Here is a 14,743-nt window from a genome sequence, read left to right on the forward strand (position 1 = left end):
TCAAAATAATAGATGATTGACTAAATAAACTTCTTCTAAAGTTTCATTAAAAATTTCCATATATTTATTACAATTTCCATGTTTTTTATCTAATTTTTATCAATATTGATATTTTCCCGATATTTCCATCGATATTTCCGTGTTTTTGAACCACTGATATTTCCGAAACTATTGATATTTAAGACTTTATATGTACCCAAAAGAAAGTCATTGCCATAGGGCAAGTTCGTCATTTACGAAAAAACAAAGGGCATTGTCCTAACCTTCACTTGTTTGGAGCGAACTGCATTAATAACTTAATCGTCGTCCCCTAAGATGATTCGCACACTTTCGAAATTCAACGAACAAAAAAAGCTTCCAATAATCGTAAAAAATAATTAAATCCTAAAACTCCAAAATTTACATTAAAACTTTCCCCATTTTCCTAAAATTTTCTCGGCAACCAAACACACAACTCGAGGTTAGAAAACATCTACTATATTCACTTCCCTGAGGTTCCTTCTGATTGGCGAACACGATGATCAGCTTGTGATTATTTCAGAACGCAATTGAGGAAATTAGGGTTAGCGACTCAATACAATGCGGTTGTTTCCTTTGAGCTCAAGCCCGACCTCAACCTCGACCTCGAGCGCAGAGAAGGAGAAGACTGATCGGAAAAAAAATCGCGCCCTTTTGTACCTCAATGTCTACGATCTCACGCCTGTAAATAACTACCTTTACTGGTTTGGATTTGGGATCTTCCACTCCGGCATCGAAGGTATGCGACTTTCGTGGCTTTTCAGCTCTCTTAGTAATTGAAATTTGAATTTGTGAATTTTCATTTTCAATTTAGGTGTTATTTCTGTTTAATTGTGAACAATTTTGGGTTTATTGCTATAAATTTTGAATTTTTAGAAATGTCATGGTGTATTTTGTTCGTATGGATGGATAGTTATGTGGAAATAGGAGTATGGTGGACATTGTTGTGGTTGTTGTTAGATTTGCTCTGCAAACTGTGATATGCTTATAGTTTATTGACAAGCTATGCTAATGTTTGTAAGAGAATAGAGTGACTGAAATGGTAACTACAAGAGATTGCATATGCACAATGTCTGAAATCTTGCTCATTATTTTGATCATTGACAAGATGTAAACAATTATTGTTTCGGAGAATTTCCCTACAGCAGATTTCAAATAATCCTATGATGAAATCTAAGCAGCTATGTGTGTCTTGATGTACGAAAACTATTTTCTTATCATATGAAAAATGCAGTTCCATGCATAAAGAGATCCAAATATAGGTAAGGATTAGTATTTTGGAGTGTTAACGGTACTTTCTAAAAAACAAAATTTGATATTTACATAACAGAGGAAGTTTATAAATTTAATCGTTTTTCTTTTTGAAGATCTTAAGTGCCAAATGAGAAAATAATATTGCACTTTTGTACAGAACTTTAACAGTTAGAAACCTTTTATTTATTATGATTATTATATTAAATGATTAAATAGTTTTAAGACTCTGTGTAAGAGAGTAAGATAATGGATAGAGATAATTGTAAGTTCTACAAGATCTGTAGTAGAGTTAAGGTCTACAATTGCGGTCTTGGAATAGAAGCATCAAAATATATGCAGGGTTTTCTGGAAATATATCATACAAAACTTACAACATGAGTGAAGGATCAACTTATATAAAGGGTAATTGTAACTAGAGAGAATTATATGTTGAATTAATGGTATAATGCTTAATGAACCATGGAATACCTGAACATGAAAAACCTGCAATAAAAATATTGGAGAATTACATTAAGTCATTGAGTTTATAGAATCCTTTATACTGGAGTATAGGCTAGTTTACACCCTCAAATTGATTCGGATTGAAGATTTGACTTCCTTGATTACTTTAACTGTTCATCGATTGGCTCAATTCCTAATCATTAGGCTGATCTGTATTGCTGAATTTGTGTTTTGGAATTCTATATAAACACCTCTATTCACTGGTAATGAAATACATTCAGTTTCTTAGTTCTTTCTTTGCAACACATTACACATTATTTTTGTTTGTTTTTCCTTTGGTTTTTCTATATTTTATACTTGAGTAGTTGGACGGAATCTCCTTGGAAGTCTTCATATTAAATTATAGATGAAATGCCTGACAAAGTTCTAACTATTTTTATACCCAGTTCATGGCTTGGAGTACGGATTTGGAGCCCATGAGTATCCTAGCAGTGGGGTTTTTGAGGTGGAACCAAGAAGTTGTCCTGGCTTCATCTTCAGAAGGTCAGTCCTGTTGGGCAGCACTGATATGTCTCGCGCAGAATTGCGGTCATTTATGGAGCACCTTTCTGGAAAGTATCATGGTGATACTTATCATTTAATTGCCAAGAATTGCAACCATTTTACTGATGAGGTCTGCATGCGGCTAACTGGAAAGCCTATACCAGGATGGGTAAATCGGCTGGCCAAAGTAGGTGAGAGTAAAGATACTCTACTTAAGTATTCACAAGAGCAAGCTATCTTGAACTTCATGGGGGTGCTTCTAGACCTTATAAATGAATGACATATCCTTGTTAGGGTTGGATACTATTTATTAACTTTGCTTTGATGCCCATAGATTCCTTTGAATAGGCAGATCAACATCATTATCGGAAATGGGTTTTATAGAGGTCTAAAACTTTACTTTGTTGATGATTCAATGATCTTTTCATTTATCTAAGTAGAGGTTTTTCTCAAGTTTCAGGTTCTTTCTGTAACTGTCTTCTGCCAGAAAGCATTCAAATTGCAGCAGTGAGACATCTTCCTGACCATCCTGCATATTCTGGTATGTTCCCGGTTGACAGTCATTTTTCTAAAGATGTTTGAATCACAATTTTGCATATTTTTCTGACTTAAGCCTAAGCGTATTATGCTTGCATCAGCTGTCTAAGAGAACGGAAAAAAATTATGGTATGAACATGGTCATGTCTTTGCATGGGAAACTTATATGCCATGTCTATCTATATCATTGCAGAAATATAAAATAAGGAAGGAAAATTGAACTGAAGCAGATCCTTTTCTTCATAGTACTACAGAAGGCCCATGCAGATATCATGTGTGTGCAATGAGTGGGGGTTAGAAGAGAGGGTTGGAATGCATGGGAGAGCGGGCTGGTTGAAAGTAGTAGGTGAGAGTGAAAATAGGAAACGTTGAACTATAGTGGGGCACTCAACTATAAGCACACCATCGTTGGTTCTTCAATCTGTTATCAATATTATTTAAAAATGTTTGCGATATATACCAACAATAAAGAGAGTTGGGCGATTCTACTTGAGCGATTCTTATGCACATGATAATAAGTGAGGCGATGAAAACATGAAGCTGTGAAAAAAGTTAGATACCTGTAGAAGTTTTTTAATTATGTGTCTGAACCTCATTCAGCCAACCAAGGCTGAACAAATGAGATTATGCATGGTTGAAATTGACTAAACGTGTTAGGTATGTTTGATTGCTTGAGTCTGTGTATTGTTTGCCCAAGGTTGGTTGAATGACGCTTGAGTCTAAAATTAATGCCCGAAAACAACAAATAAAACCAATAGATTTGCACATTTCTCTAGAACCTATAATTAAAATACAAGCCAAGTGGTTTCAAACCACCCATCATTTCTTTGAGCAACTGTTTTTCATTTTTATTTGAGCATTATCACACTGTGCAGTAGCTTAGGGTTTTGTTCAGTCTAGTTACTGTTTCTTTGTTTTCTGTTTCTGTGTGGCACTTGGCCATCTCTGTATTTTATTTTCTATTGCAATAAAATTTGTTTCCTTTAAAAATAAAAAAAAATGATCACATTGTGCACGAGGTTGTGGAGATGCTGGATTAACAAATGAAGCAAAGCACACAACCTGGAGTTCTGGTGCATGTTAATCAAAGAGAATATCAATAACGCTGTAGAATTTCATCGCACAATCTATGTTCCGTTTACCTTTCCTGGATAAGCTGCTACTAAATCTTAGCAAATCTGTAGCGAGTTCATTTGAAGGAAGAGGTAGAATCATCAAACACTCTGATGGAATCAACCTCCTGGCTTAATTGCATTTGGTTGGGATATTGATCTGGTCATGGAAAGTTGGGAACTCTAGTTGGTTAAGCTGATGTTTTCTGGATCCTGCCATGCAGGCTGCCATCAATTATTAACATGTGTGTCTCTTACAAGATTTTTTTGAACCGTTTTTATTTTGTCAATACAGGTGAGGATGATGATGATGACGGATCAGAATCCATCGCATCATCTGGAACAGAAGGAAGTGAAGAGGGGCCAAATCATCATCTGCTGACTACACCAACAGGTGATGTAGCTTTCCTGAAGGAAAAACCCGTGAGGTTAGCAAGGGAACATTAATTTCTTCCTCTCATTGAATTTGGGTTTTCTTGTGTCTGTGTTTGTACTTAAGAGTCTAATGATTCTGAATGTATCACAAAACATGTCTCTGGCGATAGTTTCTGGCATAATGATGATGCTAGAGATTTGTCTGCTGCCTGTATCGTTGAAAATGTACGAGTATTGTATCCGAACTATCATTCAAAAACGTACATTCGGTATATTTTGATCCTGTATTTAATACAAATTGTACTTAATACGCTGTTCATAGATGCTATTTATATCCAAAGAAATTGTAGTGGAAGTTTGTCACCTTGTTAATGTCGTGGATCCTTGACGATGTCTTACATTTCTATGCCCAAGTGCTAACCAATTTGTAAATTACTATGTTGTTGATCACTCGTTTGAGCGCACTATACAATGTGAACCCATTATCTGAACCGTTCAACCTCTAGGTCCTCGTTCATGTATTATTATGCCAAAAATCATCTAAATTTGAATAGATAGACGAACACATAATTTTCAAGAAGACAATGAGAACACTTACGATGATAATGAATCATGAACGGTTCAGATTATGGATCTTATTATGGAGCAATTCCAGATTAGTGATTATATTAATTAGCGCTTGAGCACACTAGTAAACTTTGGTTTATTTCGGTTCTTATCAAAACCAAGCTAACATTTTTGGCTTTATTTTTCTGAGAAGAATTTTTGGTTTTTGGTTTTCTGGATTGTTGAAAAAATGACAGAGAGAATTGGGAAAGAAAATAAATAAGCAAGCAAAACGAAACGTGTGTTAATTGGTTGGTGCATGAGTCATGAGAGAAGCATGCACCAAGAGTATCAATCCCTTCAAGTTGGTCAAGCAAGAACATCAATCCTTTCACGTTTTGGTTAATCAATAATACCAATCCTTTCAAGCTGGTGAGGCAAGAAGAAGGTGATCATGGATGCCATAGCAAGAAGGTGGAGGCTTCTCAGTGGCGAGACTGAGTGGGAGGGTCTACTTTACCCTCTCGACATTGATCTCCGCCGCTATATCATTCACTATGGAGAAAGGGCTTCCGCCATTGCTGACGCCTTCATCAACGAGCCAAAATCGAAGAACTCTGGACTTCCTCGATATGCAAAGAGAAACTTGTTCTCCAAGGTGGGTTTGGAGAGTTCCAGTCCATACAAGTACGTTGTGAAGACATACTTATATGCGGCAACAAAATTAGTGCCTGGGAAATCGATCTGGTTGGGTTATGTTGCAGTGACAACAGATGAAGGGAAGCGCGTGTTGGGGAGGAGGGATATTCTGATTTCATGGAGAGGAACCAAGTTGGAGAAGGAGTTTGATATTGAGAGAGAGACCACTTTAGTCCCAGCTTTTGACATTCTGGGCAAGGACAATGTCAATGAGCCTAAGGTGCACTCCGGTTGGCTTAACTATTATACTAGTTGCAGAAACCAGGTATAGTTTTTAGAGGTTAATTATAATTAATTTTTAACTTCAGTTTAGTCTCTTATTTCCAAAAACATGCTAAAATTTCTAGCCTCAAATCAACAGTTAACTGTTTTTCGATTTGAGTGATCTTTCGGAGAGATAATCTATGAATAATGACGATTCGGATCAATGGAATACAATGCGAAACGGAACTTTACAAAGGTGTCCCTCATATAAGTCAATAGAAGCTCTCTATGTTATACAAATTATTATACTATACGGTTGTCCAATTTAATATTCCATGCATAATTTGTCCATTTTAATTGTATTTTCCATGTTCAGCCCCACCTTCTAAGCGTGGCCTAACTATATGCATACATCAATGTTTCTTTAATCAAAGAATTGTTGAATTTTTCATTGTCTCAGGCTCTTGCTGCAGTCAAAGAACTGTTGAAGAAATACAAAGGCGAGGAGATCAGCATAACTGTCACGGGCCATAGTATGGGTGCTGCAATTGGAATCCTAAACGCAATGGACATTGCTTATAATGGATACAATAAGCTTAGCGACAAGTCAGGCAAGGCATCTCTCGTCACGGCCATTGTGTTTGCCTGCCCTGGCCTCGGAGACTCAGGCTTCAACAAAGTATTCTCCAGTCTAAAAAATCTTCACGTCCTGCGTGTCACGAATGCTAATGATCTTGCCCCTATTTTATCACCTGAAGGAAAATATGTGCATGTCGGAAAGGAGTTGCGATTCGACAGTCTTATGTCGCCCTACCTCAAGGCTCTTTCGGATTATGATGACTGGATCGGCATAGTAGAGATGTTTCACGATTTGGAGGTTTACTTGCATGGAGTTGCCGGGACGCAAGGTGCAAATGGTTTCAAATTGGAAGTGGATCGTGACATTGCCCTGGTAAACAAATTGTTGGATGCCGTAAAAGATGAGTACCGTATTGTTGTTAAGTGGTGGATAGAGAAGAACAAGTCCATGGTTCAACAGAATGATGGCTCCTGGGTTTTAATGGATCACGAAAAAGATGACGATGCATGAAAACCATGTAGTTGATCAACGTATATTATATATGCATGACAATGTCGCATAAATAAAGTTTGCCCCTGTTGTGGCCTTTTATGTACTCTTTCTTTTACTATCAATGAAGTTCTATATATCTTATTGCCTCTCGAATTAAGCACCAAAAGAATAAAATTGGTGAAATAAAGAAATTCTAGTTATTAATCTGGACCTAGACTAAGTCCTTTTTATGATCTTATGTGATCAGCCTAACTATAAAATCACTCAATGTGGATTTAGGGCTCGTTTGGGAGTGATTATCACTTTTGGGAAGAAGTATCTCCCATGTGCTTCTCCATAAAATCACTCCCAAACGAGCCCTTAATTAGAGACCAACCGCTTTCTAATATGCGTTTTTCTAATTTTTTCAGTTTTCCTTTCATTTTATATGAGGTTAAAACAGGCAGTTTTGGGTACACAAATACTGTAGTAAGGTTCAGTGAGCAAATAATAGGGTCTATATAGAATTTCCCCAAAACAAAAATTTACAAGATCAAGAGATTGATCAAGATTAACATACCAGTAAGATGAAAAGATTTGTGTCTGTTTTCCTTTGGGGCTTTTTTTATGTATAAACTCTAGTTATGTGTTTCGGTTTACTAATAAGATTTTTGAGACATTTCTCATGTTCACCTTCGTGTATACACACATATGTATGTATGTGTATATACGTGTTTGTGCATGTTTATCTGTTAATCATAGTTTAAGAATACCATAGATCAACTAATAATTTCGAGAAAGTAACGAAATTAAACATCAAAGAAAATAAATAAACAATAAGCAAAACAGATACGTGATTAGAGATTACCAAGAGGTTGGATGGTGCATGTGAGTCATGACAGAAGCATGCATCAAGAATATCAATCCCCTCAAGTTGGTTAAGCAAGAAGATCAATGCTTTTAAAGTTTGTTAGTTACTAATATCAATCCTTTGCAAGCTGGTTAAGCAGAAGAAAACAACCATGAATAGCATAGCAAAAAGGTGGAGGCTTCTCAGCGGCGAGACTGAGTGGGAGGGTCTACTCGACCCTCTCGACCTTGATCTGCGCCGCTATATCCTTCACTGCGGGGAAAGGGCTGCCGCCATAGCTGACGCCTTCATTGATGAGACAAAATCAGACAACTGCGGACTTCCTCGATATGCTAAGAGATATTTGTTCTCTAAAGTAGGTTTGGAGAAGTCTAATCCATACAAGTACAAGGTGAAGAAATATTTATACGCTGCAACGACATTATCACCCGGGAAATCGATCTGGTTAGGTTACGTTGCAGTGACAACGGATGAGGGAAAGAAAGTGTTGGGGAGGAGGGACATTTTGGTTTCATGGAGAGGAACGGAGTTGGTGGCAGAGTGGGGTATTGACATAGTGTTCGATTTGGTTAGTGCTTCTGATATTCTAGGAAAGAAGCATGACCCTAAGGTTCACCATGGTTTCCATTCCTATTACACTCATGTTGACCCTCAGTCTCCACACAACAAAACTAGTTGTAGGGCTCAGGTAACTTTGTTTTATTAATGTTTAAGTTTTTGTTAGATGAGCTAGCTAGTGATGTGCATTGGACTAACCCGTTTGTAACTGCTTCTGTAAAAGACACTTTTGCTCATAAGCGGTTTTTTAGGAAGCGCTTCTATCTCTATTAGAAGTACTTCAGGTTTAGTTTATTAAAAATTCAAGTGTTTCCTAAAAAAAAACACTTTGAAGTGATTCTTGAAGAAGTTCCTAGAGCATCTTTGTGATCCAAAAGCACTTCTAGTTGTTAGAAAGTTGTTTTAGCATTTGCAGAAGCAGCCCCAATTTGAACCATCGTACCAAATATCGGATCAATATATATTAATTTATGGTTTAGTATTTGATAGTCTAAATTTTTGTTGCTCCTATATGTAAACAAAACAACAACATTTCTTTGGAGAAAAAATTGAAATATTCTGATCTGCAAAAGAAATAAAGTTTATGTATTCTTATATTTTCAGGCTTTAGCTGCAATTAAAGAAGTAGTGAACCAATACAAGAATGAGACAATCAGCATAACTGTCACTGGCCACAGCATGGGCGCTGCAATGGGAATTTTAAATGCTACAGACATTGTTTATAATGGATACAATAAGCCCCCAGGCCATCCAGTCTGTCCTGTCACGGCCATTGTTTTTGCTGCCCCTCGTCTTGGAGACCGAGGCTTCAGCAATGTGTTCTATGGTCTGAAAAATCTTCATGCGTTGCGCGTCACGAATGACTACGATTTAATCCCTTCTTTACCGCCGTTTGTAAACTATCTCCATGTCGGAAAAGAGCTGAGATTCGACACTTTCAAATCACCGTATTTGAAGGATCCAAAACAGAGCCTGCACAGTTTGGAGGTTTACTTACATGGAGTTGCAGGAACACAAGGAGAAAATGATTTTAAATTGGCAGTTAAACGTGATCTTGCATTAGTAAACAAATATTTGGACGGGCTAAAAGATGAGTATCTTATAGTTGCTAAGTGGTGGACAGAGAAGAACAAGTCTATGCTCCAAATGGGCGATGGCTCCTGGGTGTTGATGGATCATCAAAGTGATGATGATTGATGTGCCTAATATTTGTGGAGTTACACGTTTCTATTTATTTGCTTATCATTACATGTCATACTTGATAATAAATAATTTGAGCTAATAATCACATGTCATATTTGGTTGATAAAAGGGTGACAATATTTTATTGATAAGATAAACAAAACAAGTACAAAGCAACTAAAATGCCAAATATGAATACAACTTATACTATAAAGCAAATTTCACCGAATGGATAGATCAGATCAATATTATATTGCAGATTGTTGTTAATATTTTAAGTCATTTGCCACCTTAATCCCAAAACAAATGGTTAAGTAGTTGTATTTATTAATCATTAAAAGGTTACATATATCAGACGTTAATTATGACGTGAAGAACATAACCATAATGCATTAAACAAAGAATAATAATCAAAGGTTGAAGAAGGATCAAGTGATATTAAACAATCATATTACTTTTCAACCCAAAAAAAACAATCATATATGACTAGCAATAATGATCCAAAATATATGCGTGCAAGACATCAAGGTTTCAATATTAATATACTAAATCCTTATCATATTTAGTCCTTTCAAGTTAACTAGCTGGCCGGTAAACTAAGCAAGCAAACAACCAAACATGGGGGACATTAAATATTTAATTGGAGGTCTTGTTCATACGGCTGGGAATTTGACCAATTGCTAATTTTGAAGAGCAAAGAAACAAGATAAGTAGTACATCCTTCACTATAAATACTGGAGCTTCGACATCAATAGATAATGCATCAAGGTTAATTTGTTCCAATTAATCCTCCCTTTAGTTGTTTATTGGTAATTAGCAAAAGAAAAATTTAACTTCATGGGTAGCTTTGCAGCCAGATGGAGGGTTCTTAGCGGCGAGGACGAGTGGGAGGGTCTGCTAGACCCTCTTGACATCGATCTTCGCCGCTACATCATTCACTACGGTGAAAGGGCTGGAGCCATTGGTTACGGATTCATTGACAAGCCAACATCAATTTCGAAGAATATCGGACTTCCCCGGTATGCCAAGAGAAATTTATTCTCTAAGGTGGGTTTGGAGACAGGCAATCCATACAAGTACGAGGTGAAGAAGTATTTGTATGCAGCAACAAGATATGCACCTGGGAAATCAAGCTTGTTGGGATTTGTTGCGGTGTCGACAGATGAAGGAAGCAAAGTGTTAGGAAGAAGGGACATTCTGATTTCATGGAGAGGAACCATGTTGGACCAAGAGGTAGAGGTCGACGCTACGATACTTTTTTCCTCAGCTTCTGATATTCTGGGCAAGGAACATAATCCTCAGGTGCACCTTGGTTGGCATGGCTATTATACTAATCTTGACTCTGAGTCAGCACACAATAAAACTGCTAGTTGCAGAGATCAGGTATATATAAGTTTCTTTTTTATTCTATTTTTGTTTTAAGTTGAATTGATAGATTCTACAAGTACCAACTGTTATCTCAATTTAAAAGAAAGACGATAATTGTATTCATAAATCAGGAATAGAGACCATTAGCCACGAATGCCAGAACAAATACCACTAAAAGTAAGTTCTTGAGTTTTTATAAAATAAATGAGATAGTTTGAACACTTACATCCTTATTCCTCTAAATTAAGTACTATTGTAATATTACACTTGAAAATTAACGGCAGTATGGTAATAGACATAAAAAAGGTAAAATAGTAATGAAATATCACCCGAAACGAACCATCTTTTTTCTTTTATAAATTTTTTTTTGTTACCAAACCAACTCCCATCCAAACACATCGCACTAATATTCTATCTAGTCACGAAATTCACACAGAACAAGTGAAACTACTCAGATTAAACAAACCAAATATTCAACATGGCTTATGATTTGATCAAGTTTTATAACACCAAATCAGATATTTCAACTGGGATTGATCAACTTTTATAACAGAAAAATGAAAGTGAAAACATAAATTTCCATCTATATCTTCTGTATATTGTTTTCAGGTTCTAGCTGCAGTTAGAGAACTAGTAGACCAATACAAGGACGAGGAGATCAGCATTACTGTCACTGGCCACAGCATGGGTTCAGCTATTGCAGTTCTAAATGCAACTGATATTGTTTATAACGGATACAATAAGCCTACAAACTCAAACAATGTGAGTCTTGTCACAGCCATTGTGTTTGCCTGCCCGAATATGGGAGACCAAGGCTTCAAGAAGGTATTCTCTAGTCTCGAAAATCTTCGGGTCTTGCGTATCACCAACGAATGGGATCCCGTCCCTAAGTTACCAATTCTACCTTATGTTCCTGTTGGAAAAGAGTTGGTAATCGACACTCTCAAATCGCCCTACTTGAAGAATGCAATAGACTCTGTGCATCAGTTGGAGGTTTACTTGCATGGAGTGGCAGGAACACAAGGGAGAAACAATGATTTTAAATTGGAAATTAATCGAGATCTTGCATTGGTAAACAAAATTTTGGATGGTCTAGATGATAAATATCATATAATTCCTAAGTGGTGGATAGAGAGGAACAACTCTATGGTTCAAATGGAGGACGGCTCCTGGGAGTTAATGGATCATGAGAAAGATGACGATGACGATGATGATGATGGAGCCTAGTATTTAAATTGACAATCATGTGGGACTGGGATAAGGAAGAACTCCACGCACCAAATAAACTATAGCATCTAGTTTTAATGTTCCTATTGTTTCCTTAGTTTCAGCTCAATTGAAAAATGAGCATAAGAAATTTGTTATAATAAAACATCTTCAAGGTAAGGAGTTTGTAACTCAAATGGTTAAGAGCATGTACCCTTACACTCGAGGTTTGGTTCGATTTCCCTCCTCTTCCGACTTGTATAAAAAATAAATAAAATAAAATCAAGAATTCCTTTTCGTTTGTCCAAGCATTTTCGCAACCTCATTGTTTGTGCAAATTGTTGACATGACTTCTTGACTAATTAAACTTTCCTTGCACACCAAGGGTTTCCATATTTATTGCAATTGATATCCCTTTTATTTTTTATTTCAAACTGTAAATAGAATTAGGAGTTATTACTTTTCTTTGCCTTCAAGGTTTTATTGTACTATAAATATGACCTCCTACAAGGACTTATACACAGAAAATTCCAACAAACGCATATTCTCTCATAGTATCTCATACTTTAGCATGGTATCAGAGTAGTGATTTTGGAATTGCCGACTCTAGTTTCAAACTCTCGCCGCCATGGGGGAGGATGAGTTTTTCATTCCTCATGAAGGTAGCACCATCGACCCTGCCTCTCCTTCTCACCCTACTTTAGCCAAATTGAGTGCTCAGATGGCTTAGTTCCTAAAGGTAGCTTTGCAGCCAGGTGGAGGGTTCTGAGCGGCGAGAACGAGTGGGAGTGTCTGCTAGACCCTCTTGACTGTTGAAATGTAAACTGCCTAGCTAATTTCTGATTAGTTGATTAAGCTAATATGTTTAGTTGAGTGACTTGAGCTAATATGCCAAGTGTAAGGTGTAGAGAAGCCAGTTATTTTCCAACGGCTCTTAGCCTTTGTGCTGCCATGTGTCATATCCACATTGGCTGATGTATTTGATTGGTTGAGCTGATGTAATGAGAATATACAAAAATACAAAAGGTGTGATCTCTGCAATGCACAGCAGATTGCATCTGAGAATATTTCCAAATCTAGATTTTCTCTTCGTAGCTCTCTCACTCTCTTCCTTCTCTTTGAGCTCTCTTGCTAATCCAAATCTCAACATGGTATCAAGAGCGAAGGTTGGATCTGGATAGTGGGCGTCAACACTGTGTGTGCTGAGCTTGGAAAATCCAACGAGAAATTTCCGACTCAGTTCATCGATTCCGGTCTCAAATGGCTGGGTCAAGTGGTGGTGATCTTCGGGCTCCAATATTCAATGGTGATAACTTTGAATTTTGGAAGATTCGGATGAGGACCATTTTCAAATCGCACGGACTCTGGGATTTAGTGGAAACTGGAATCTCAGATTCGAAGGGGAAGAAGACTGAGGTAGAAGGGTCATCGACATCGGAGAAAGAAGCTCTGTTAATTAAGGATGCTAAAGCTCTTGGTATCATCCAAGGAGCTGTCTCCGATGATATATTTCCCAGAATCTCGAATGAAGAAACCTCGAAGGGAGCTTGGGATATCTTACACCAAGAGTTTCATGGTGACAAACAGGTCAGATCTATCAAACTTCAAGGTCTGAGACGTGATTTTGAGTACACAAGGATGAGGGATGATGAGACCTTGTCAATGTACCTTACTCGTTTACTTGAGTTGGTAAATCAGATGAAAGGGCTTGGGGAAGATCTATCCAAAGGGCGTTTGGTTCAGAAATTGCTCATAAGCTTGACCAAGGAGTTTGATCCAGTCTGCTACGTGATTGAACAAACTAAGGATATTGAGGCCATTGAGGTACAGGAGGTGATTGCTGCCTTGAGAGGATTTGCTCAGCGCCTAGATAGGCATGCTGAGAACACTACTGAGAAAGCCTTCAGTAGCATGAGTGTAACTCAGAAGGGAGCACAATTCAACTCTGCCTCTGGTGACTTTAAGCCAAAGAAGAATTGGAAATCGAAGGGTAAAAAATGGGATCCTAAATCTCAAAACTCTGTCAGTCAAGGTGACAAACCTGAGCAGGCCAAAGAAAAGTGTAAACACTGTGATAAACTACACCATGGTGAGTGTTGGTTTAAAGGGAAGCAAAGGTGTCATGGCTGCAACCGGTTTGGACATTTCATCAAGGACTGCAATCAAGCAAAGGCAGGGAAGCTTGCTAACATTGCAAATCTGGTAACAGAACCTGCTACTATGTTTTATGCCTGCCATGCTGCCACTATTAGTAGAAATAAGAATGTTTGGTATATTGACAGTGCATGTAGCAACCATATGACATCTCATGAGTCTCTACTTGTTGATATTGATAGAAATGTGAGGTGTAGAGTCAAAATGGGTACTGGTGATCTAGTACAATCAACAGGAAAAGGCACTTTGGCAATTGAGGTGCAAGGTGTTACTAAATATATCAAAGAGGTAATGATTGTGCCTGGATTGGATGAAAACCTGTTGAGTGTGGGGCAGATGGTAGAACATGGGCATTGGTTAGTGTTTGGTGACAATATGGTTGATATTTATGAAGGAAAACAGATGAAAGAATTGATTGCAAGAGTGCAAATGAAAGGGAACCGATGCTTTCCCTTAGACCTTCAATATATCAATCCTGTCATGGCTAATAAGGCAACTCTGGAAGAATCATCTTGGTTATGGCACAGGAGATATGGACATCTAAACTACCTTAGTTTGATGCTCCTGCAAGAGAAGGATATGGTGCAGGGTTTGCCTAAATTGCAAGAAGTTAAGAAAGTTTGT

At 37.4% G+C, this 14,743-nt stretch overlaps 4 protein-coding genes across 5 annotated transcripts; all 4 read left to right on the plus strand.

Annotated features, from left to right (window-relative positions):
• Positions 1–304: 304 nt before the first annotated feature.
• On the plus strand, positions 305–4,599 carry LOC110756462 (deSI-like protein At4g17486). Of its 2 annotated transcripts, none has more exons than XM_088253562.1 (4): positions 305–757; positions 2,160–2,447; positions 2,711–2,797; positions 4,201–4,599. In XM_088253562.1, the coding sequence occupies exons 1-4, from the start codon at positions 580–582 to the stop codon at positions 4,350–4,352; spliced, it is 705 nt and encodes a 234-aa protein (XP_088109688.1). In that variant the 5' UTR covers positions 305–579; the 3' UTR covers positions 4,353–4,599. The 2 variants fall into 2 exon arrangements, with proteins under 2 accessions (XP_088109688.1, XP_021813593.1); XM_021957901.2 differs by having other exon boundaries at positions 307–757; positions 2,717–2,797.
• A 619-nt stretch (positions 4,600–5,218) lies between these two features.
• On the plus strand, positions 5,219–6,947 carry LOC110756429 (phospholipase A1-IIgamma-like). The gene is made up of 2 exons (XM_021957861.2): positions 5,219–5,790; positions 6,190–6,947. Exons 1-2 carry the CDS (start codon positions 5,281–5,283, stop codon positions 6,817–6,819), a joined length of 1,140 nt encoding a protein of 379 aa, XP_021813553.1. The 5' UTR covers positions 5,219–5,280; the 3' UTR covers positions 6,820–6,947.
• An 840-nt stretch (positions 6,948–7,787) lies between these two features.
• On the plus strand, positions 7,788–9,520 carry LOC110756430 (phospholipase A1-IIgamma-like). Its single transcript, XM_021957862.2, has 2 exons — positions 7,788–8,339; positions 8,813–9,520. Exons 1-2 carry the CDS (start codon positions 7,803–7,805, stop codon positions 9,404–9,406), a joined length of 1,131 nt encoding a protein of 376 aa, XP_021813554.1. The 5' UTR covers positions 7,788–7,802; the 3' UTR covers positions 9,407–9,520.
• A 570-nt stretch (positions 9,521–10,090) lies between these two features.
• LOC110756457 (phospholipase A1-IIgamma-like) lies at positions 10,091–12,265 on the plus strand. Its single transcript, XM_021957896.2, has 2 exons — positions 10,091–10,774; positions 11,369–12,265. Exons 1-2 carry the CDS (start codon positions 10,229–10,231, stop codon positions 11,984–11,986), a joined length of 1,164 nt encoding a protein of 387 aa, XP_021813588.1. The 5' UTR covers positions 10,091–10,228; the 3' UTR covers positions 11,987–12,265.
• The last annotated feature ends 2,478 nt before the right edge of the window (positions 12,266–14,743 follow it).

The sequence above is a fragment of the Prunus avium genome, chromosome 5 (genome assembly GCF_965620075.1).
Source record: "Prunus avium chromosome 5, drPruAviu1.hap1.1, whole genome shotgun sequence".
NCBI lineage: Eukaryota > Viridiplantae > Streptophyta > Magnoliopsida > Rosales > Rosaceae > Prunus > Prunus avium.

Coding starts and splice junctions, on each gene's coding strand:
- LOC110756462 (XM_088253562.1), top strand. CDS start 580: ATGCGGTTGTTTCCTTTGAGCTCAAGCCCGACCTCAACCTCGACCTCG. Junction 758..2,159: donor CTTCCACTCCGGCATCGAAG/GTATGCGACTTT, acceptor TTTTATACCCAG/TTCATGGCTTGGAGTACGGA. Junction 2,798..4,200: donor TGACCATCCTGCATATTCTG/GTATGTTCCCGG, acceptor TTGTCAATACAG/GTGAGGATGATGATGATGAC.
- LOC110756429 (XM_021957861.2), top strand. CDS start 5,281: ATGGATGCCATAGCAAGAAGGTGGAGGCTTCTCAGTGGCGAGACTGAG. Junction 5,791..6,189: donor ATACTAGTTGCAGAAACCAG/GTATAGTTTTTA, acceptor TCATTGTCTCAG/GCTCTTGCTGCAGTCAAAGA.
- LOC110756430 (XM_021957862.2), top strand. CDS start 7,803: ATGAATAGCATAGCAAAAAGGTGGAGGCTTCTCAGCGGCGAGACTGAG. Junction 8,340..8,812: donor AAACTAGTTGTAGGGCTCAG/GTAACTTTGTTT, acceptor TTATATTTTCAG/GCTTTAGCTGCAATTAAAGA.
- LOC110756457 (XM_021957896.2), top strand. CDS start 10,229: ATGGGTAGCTTTGCAGCCAGATGGAGGGTTCTTAGCGGCGAGGACGAG. Junction 10,775..11,368: donor CTGCTAGTTGCAGAGATCAG/GTATATATAAGT, acceptor TATTGTTTTCAG/GTTCTAGCTGCAGTTAGAGA.